The sequence below is a fragment of the Mesitornis unicolor genome, unplaced genomic scaffold (assembly GCF_000695765.1).
Source record: "Mesitornis unicolor isolate BGI_N332 unplaced genomic scaffold, ASM69576v1 scaffold23335, whole genome shotgun sequence".
Lineage (NCBI taxonomy): Eukaryota > Metazoa > Chordata > Aves > Mesitornithiformes > Mesitornithidae > Mesitornis > Mesitornis unicolor.
The window spans coordinates 1-7,503 of record NW_010183792.1 but is presented as its reverse complement, the minus strand read 5'-3'; the positions used below and the strand labels follow the sequence as shown (position 1 = coordinate 7,503).

The 7,503-nt window shown below is 38.3% G+C and overlaps 1 protein-coding gene across 1 annotated transcript in view; it reads right to left on the bottom strand.

The window, feature by feature from the left end:
- The window catches only part of USPL1 (ubiquitin specific peptidase like 1), a 9,809-nt gene extending 6,641 nt beyond the window's left edge, over positions 1–3,168 (bottom strand). Inside the window, 3 exon segments of the mRNA XM_010184270.1 lie at positions 1,356–2,001; positions 2,361–2,489; positions 3,070–3,168. Of these exon segments, the coding sequence (XP_010182572.1) occupies positions 1,356–2,001; positions 2,361–2,489; positions 3,070–3,168 (874 nt within the window).
- Between the last annotated feature and the right edge of the window lie 4,335 nt (positions 3,169–7,503).

Sequence of the window (7,503 nt, the reverse complement as noted above, 5' to 3'; positions counted from 1 at the left end):
ACAACTCTTTCCCCAGTCCCCTCTCCACTGTTGCCTAAATAAAACTAATTTGTTTTGCAGCTACTCCTGGAAATGAAAAGGTTTAAGTTATCTCAAACACCACTATATTCCAACACCCAACATCCTTGCTGCACACCAGAACTCCTCTGTAAACACAACACGACAGAGGGTAAAGAAAAACACCTCAGACAGGTTCTGTGATGGTAGATATTAGACACGTAATAGCTGAAAACCTAAAATCAAGCAGCCTGACTTTCTGACAAGCAGAGTGTATGAACTATCTCAGAATATCTTTTTTTTTTCCTCTGTAAAATAGTATGTTTTCTCTGCAATAACATGGATTAAACCATCTTTTATATACCTATTAATTCTCCCAGGAAAGAGACAACACTCTTCAAGTTATCTAATGCTGTTCTGAGACTATAGTTTATAAATTGAAACATACACTTTTCCTGGAATGTTCATTAAAAAAATCATGAAAGGTATCAACTAATCAGAAATCTATATTAATTCTCTAACAGATGATCTCTTAGAAGTTCAGACTTATAATGGGTCACTTCAAGAGGACGAAGAAAAACAGATCTTAGGTTTAAGAGTCTCAAACTGACTCCAGAGTACAGAAAATGAGCGAAGGCCATAGCAGTCAATTACAGTGGCACCTCCTCCCTTGACTCCAGGTGTGTTTCCTGGAAGGTTGCCCCCAGCTGTCCCCCACTGCCCCATGCTTGGAGGTTACAGTCCTTGAACCTGTTAGGCTGCATATGTGAGTACTCACTAACCCTTTACAGAAAATATGAACCAGGTTAATTTGACTATAACAGGTTAGGAAGCACTATCACCCACAGCACAGCCTGCAGACCTCAGGGGGAGCATTCCTTCAGTGAGCGCAGCTGGAACCAGAAGAGAACACATTTCCAACTTTACTATTTTTGGTATTACAAGGCAACTGCCCACTTATATGAAGATATAAACCACAACAGAAATTATTTTTAAGATTAAGATTAGAACAGCATCCTAATATGTCAACCAACAGAGGGGAAAGGAAACAAAGTAAGGCTGTTATAGAAACAATTCACAAATTACCTCTGTGGTATATGACCAAAAAATTTCAAGAGATGCTCAGTGTTTGATGCTTTCAAAGTGTGCACATTCGCCCCATGAAAAGCAATTTCAGAGGTTACCCAGATTCGCTAGACAAAGCACACTACTCTGCAAATTCATGTTAGTGAGTTGTAACTCGTATTTTTGTGATCTTGAAATAGAACGCAGGCATGTTTGAGTGCGCTGTATTAAGTTCCATGTATATATAGCAGATCAGATCAGTCTGACTATGAAGAAACAGCAGCCAAACTTACCTATTACTTCATTCCTTTTACAGGTATTCAGAAGCACGGTTGCTTGATTATATTTTGTTAAGAGTTTCTGGAGCAAACATTTTCCATCATTATATTCTTCTGCCAGAGTAAATTTTAATGTTTCTAAGTGTACCAGTGCTGACAAAATGCAATCTAACCAACACAGATTATGCACGTTTCTCCACTGAAGACATAAATCTGTGTTATTGGTGGAACCTTTATCATCTTTGAGCAAAATTTCAGATGATGTTGAACCAAGTTCAGAATTTGGCAAGAGTTGTGTTCTGGGACTAGAAGTCTTAGGAGGACTTTCTTGATAGTTGTTGGCTGTTTCAAAATCTACCTTCTGCTCACAGGACTCCACATTGTTACTAGGTTTTTGCTGGCCGTTTTGTAACACATCATGTAGGCTTGACCTGGGACTACATAAGCTATTCTGATAGCATTTGACAACAGGGTCTGCATTAACAGTGTGCTCAACATTCACATTATTAGGTCTTGCTTTTTTTGGATGTGATTCAACAGGAGAAAAGTCATTGATATCACACAATTTCCTCTTCTTATGAGTAGCTGAAACTTGATGATTTTCTGAATCAGCCGAAGTAATTACGCTGTTCAATGGTTTATAACCAAGTGGGTAGATACACTAAAGGAAAGAAAGGAAGTTACAGTGAAATCTACAAAGCAATTTCAGGTGAACAAGAGCTGAAAAAATTACAAGCCATACTCTAAAATAGAAGGTAGGACTTCTGTAAAGTGGTAAGTAAGCAAAACTCTCCTTTATTCATTTGAATCTGCTCTTTTTTATTTTGTAGGGTAGCTAGCTATGCCTAAACACTGCATGTACACAGGTTAGTTGTGTTTTGTCTGCACACAGGAAAATATCATCCAGCGTATGGGATCAAAGGAGTTCTATTTCAACAGTCTGCATACCACCAGGGGTAAGTTGCAACTGCTGAACATAACGGCCTCTGCACAACCAAAACTGTTAAGTTAGTGCAATACCTGAGGATTTTCACAAAGAAAAATAGACTCTTGAAAATTAATGCGGTAAGTCCGTAAAACTTGGATCTGGCCCTTCTTTTTGCAGAGTGGACAATACTCATGTGCAGATGTTTCCACAGGATTACATTTCTAAAAAAAAAAAAAGAAGAAAAATAAAAAAAAAAAGAAAGAAAGAAAAAGCAGCATAAACTTATGTATTTCATATGTTATCCCAAGGTAAGACATACATACCAAGATAGAAACCAACATGCAACTTCTAAATATAATGCCTAATGGAATATAGAAAGGTAAACTAGATTGAGTTTTTTAAAAAGTATTTTAAGATATAAATACATATTCATGCAGTAGAGTGTTCTAAATATTTTTTAATTTAAATATTCAAATATTTAATAAGGTATCTTTAACAACACAATTATGCAACATTTCATTCATACTTGAACTAAACCACAGGAGACACATTGCCAGGGAACACAAGCTCAAATCTTTGAAAGACAAATCAATTTTCATAGAAATGCAAACAGTTGTAAAAATAGTGCCAGTAAAAAGATCATAGGCACAGATTTACTTAGAATAATCTTTCGCCATTGTTATAGATTTCCGTGGAAAATAATTTAGAGATTTTTTTTTGCAAAATTAAGACCAATTAAAAATCTCTCAAAACAGAGAAAAATATGAACTTTGCACACATGTAAAACAAGTTTCAACTGACTTTTCCCAAATACCCCACCATGTGGAGTGTCGATTTCCCTATACCAGTCCCTTCTCCAATCACTTGCAAACCATTTGCAGTCTTCTGGGTATCCACCATTCTGAGCCACTGGCTAATTTATGTCACTTGTAACAATGTCATGACCACTAAGGATTTTTCAAAGACTCCTGAAAAATAAGAAGTGAATAAAACAATTAAAGAAAAATTAGATTAAATTTTGGGAAAAAAATATATACCAACAATAATCCAGACTGTATTTTCTGTGAGAATGAATTCAGAAGAGTATTTTCCTAACTAAAAATACTTATTTTCTAGCGCAGATTATGAACTCAAAACTTTAAATTAAGTCACATAATAGATTTAACACCTTTAGGTCCTGAATTTGCAAGCTTATCTGTTCTGCGCACTCTACAAAGTCTCACGTATTTTCGAAGTGCACTATACTCTGCAGAAATTTAGATGTCTTACCTGAGCATCTCAGCTTACTGCATCTAAACATCAGAAAGAACAAACTTCTCTAAAAAATGGCTACAATAAGATCCCATACACTTATAGGTGGCTGCTGAGGAACATTAGAGAAACCAACCAAAAAAACCCCACTGCTGCATCTTTCAAAACAGTGATTTCCGCACATAATAAAATAATAAAAACTTTATCCTGCAACTGTAACAATTTCTAAATACAGAAGGCATCCTGCTGTTACTGTCACTTTGGAAACTCGTTATTTTAACAATGTTACAGACTTCCCAGCAAACTAAAGTTTTTCCCTATCATCCCTATATAACTCTATCGTGTATTTTAGAAGTGATACTGAATATTCTATTTCAAATGATTTCTCAAATTCAGGGCCAAACGTTGCCTTTCCTGCATATCACACAGAGACATATTTATGGAGGACAACTTCAGTATGAACCAGGTACACATCAGAAGGCAGCTCCCTAAGTCCATTCCTTCGCTGGCACTGAGGGGAACTACACCTTTAATCAGCCAGGAAAACCCAAGGTATTTAGAACTACAGGGACCTGATTCTGCTCCTGCTGACTTCACATGGAACTAACTGGAATCAATACATCTCTCTTTAAGATGCAGGAGGAAGTTAAGGTAAGTTGAATTGCAAAGTCATCAACGTAATAGCTTTCCTTCAGTCATGACTGTGCCCTTTTTGTTACTTCCACTGAATAACATCCTCTCCCACGCCACGATGTCCCTTCAACTCTTTCTTACCTCACAGCTCTAACTCAGATTATAGTTCCTTTAGAAAAAAAGAAATTTCCCAAGGCATTCTTGGATACCTGTGTAAATACCAGTTCAACTATTTATAATACTTGGCAAGGAGACCCTACAGAACTGGACAGAATGCTAAAAACCAACAGAGGATGAATAAAAAAAGCACAGTAGGAAAATGTAACCACAGCGCCTTGAGAGGTTCAGAATGAGATGATGGTGTGTTCTATTGACAGCTGCAATGTGTTCAGCAGCACTTTACAGAATTACTGGGCTGTAGCATGTAAAGACAGTATCTGCTGACTTATAAAACTAATTGTTGTAATGGAAGGGAAGAACATAAAAGTATCAACCCACATGCCTTAGAGCATGTGTCTGGTTTTCCAAGTAGAGTTGGAAGGTGTACAAGACACAGCATGGCCCTGGGCTCACTCAAGGTGAAAATTAATGAATTAGCTCAAAGTATACAAGCTTGTTGGACTACAAAGGAAAGGCAAGCTCTCCGATTTTTCACACAGTGGCAACAGCACTATCACACTGTGACTCAACTCCATTATCATATGCTTAGTCTGGCCAGGAACTTGATTTTTTCTCTCTTTTTTTACAATTAGAAGTTGTGCAGATATCAACCACACTAAAATACACAACAACTTTACTCTCCATGCTATAGCTAGTAAGAAAACGTCTCTAACTTGTTCAGGAGGCTGCTAGTCAATTCTTTGACCTGAGGCAGTCCCAGCTCTCCAGAGTAAATAAAATACATAGATCATATGAATAGAACTCCAAGCAATTTCTCACCACATAAATACAACACATGCTCAGAAAAGTTAGTAACACTAACAGCCTACAGGTCATTCCTTTTTAAGCATGCTTTGGTTTTATAAAACATATTTCTTTCTTCACAAGTCTCTATTTTCCCTATAATCCTTCTCAAAAGGAAAGCAAATATTTTTTCAGTTATGTTCTCTGTTACTTCTGCTCTTCTTTTTAAAGCTTAAATACTGTTCTGAGATGTACAATATCTTCCCCAACTATAATCACCCAGCAATAGTACTACTACAGTACTGGAGACCAAGACTTTAAAAGCACTCATGAATATAATAAACTTTTTTTAAAAAATTAATTGCCCTTTTATTTCCAAGACAAACACAACAAGCAAATAAAACAGGACTGTGAGTACTAGATATGCAGAGTGGTACCAAATGGCCTGTCTGTACATTTCAGTACCTGTAACATTACAGCAAGTTATTAGTGATCTGTACACAATGTAAAAAAATTGGGCACCGGATCAAGAGTTGCCAAGAAAACCACCCAATTAACAGACTGCTGTGCCAAGTACTGAAACAACCCATTGTAGCAACGTTTAATACCCGCATCACAGATGGGAAAGTACACAGGAATGTGCTTTCAAGCTTACTGGGTCATGTTTTAAACCATTTCTGCTACTTTCTTTCTTTTACTCTGGATACTTGAAAAATGTAATGCGAATTATGCTATGGACCTGGTATAATTGTCACGGCTATGGTTTTGCTTCCCTGAATAGATGACAGCTCGCTGCTGAAGAACAGGAAGGTGTCTCTTCTCTCTTCTTTCTCTCTCCCTACCTTCCCTGACAGCTCACATCCTCACATCATCAGACTTTCCACAAGCAAAATGGACTCACGAAACAGCAGAAAACTTAGTAAAGCACAAGTTTTCCTGCTATTCTAGCGAGGTATGAAAAGGTCCAATGAGCTACAGAGCAGAAGACAGAAAACGATGGGAGAGATACAGGTTTGATGGATGGACTGTTAGATGGCCAAGGAATTGGCTGGATGGCCACATCCAAAGAGTTGCAGTCAGCAGTTCAATGCACCAAGCAGAAACCAGCAATGAGTGATGTCCCTCAGTGGTCTGTATTGGGATCAGTACTAATTTGTATCTTCATCAAAGGATGGCTTATCAGAAAGACAGAGAGACATTTGCCAGGGCATGTAGTGACAGGACAAGGTACAACAGTTTTAAATTTAAACAGGATGGATTTAAATTTGACATGGGGAACAAATTCTTTACAATGAGAGTGGTGAGACACTGGAACAGGTTGCCCAGAGAAGTTGTGGATGCTCCATCACTGGAAATGCAAGGCCAAGTTGCACAGGGCTTTGAGCAGCCTGGTCTGGCAGATGTCCCTGCTGAAGGCAGGGGGGTTGGAACTAGATGAACCCTAAGCTCCCTTCCAACCCAAACAATTGCAAGATTCTATGGTAAAAGGAACCTGGACCTTTTGATAACAGTAAGTTGCATCCTGTAAAACAGTGCCTTATAAATAAAAATCAGCTACCAACTGACAGAACAACCATTACATTTTGGTGAAGACACCATCTCCTTTTTATTTAAAGGCTAAAGGGACACTTAAAAGTTATTTTCTTGTAAATCACTTTACAAGTCTTATTTACTTCATCAAGGGGATATTGAAAAGATGAAAGTAACAAACAAAAGTCTGTGAAAAATTTCCATTGTGTTATTAGTTACCTCTCCATTCTTTATACAGGAAGAAATCAGACTATTATGTCAGACTTTTCTTTAACCTCCTCGTATTAAATGCTTTGATAGGTCTACGACAAGGGACAGGGACTGCATGTTTTGTTGACAAATCATTCTGTCCTTCTGAAAAAACTGTGAGTTAGTGTGGAAAAAATATAGCCTAAAGTAGTACAGTTTCTTATAGCTGCAGCTGAGAGATGCAAGATCTCTGGAAGGGACTTAGTGTAGGCAGAGCCTCAGTCCCTGACCCCAGGCTGTGGAAACCAGGGGCCCAGGGGTGGGATGCCAGCTGACAAGGTTGTGCTGGCTCAGTGCACTCAACTGTCTCAGATAAACCTATGGTTAAACAGCCTCCTGGGTTTTTAATCCACATCCAGAACGGTCTATATACTATGGAAAAACTGTAGGAGGAATAAAGAAAGAAAAGTGTTTACACAGTAAATTGTTAGAACATAAGAAAACTGTGCAAGGGGAATACACACATGCACAAGTACCTCATCAAATGCATCCTCTATTAAGCGCTGAGCAGAGGGAGCGGACACCTTAGTTACCTTAACTAACCTTAACTACTTCGCTACAGACGTGAAATACTCAGTCGGCATTCAGAAACCCCTACGGCAATCTCTCCATCACGGAGGAGACACCCCCGCAGCTTGCCAGGACCACCGCCCGCCCTCCTTTCCGCTC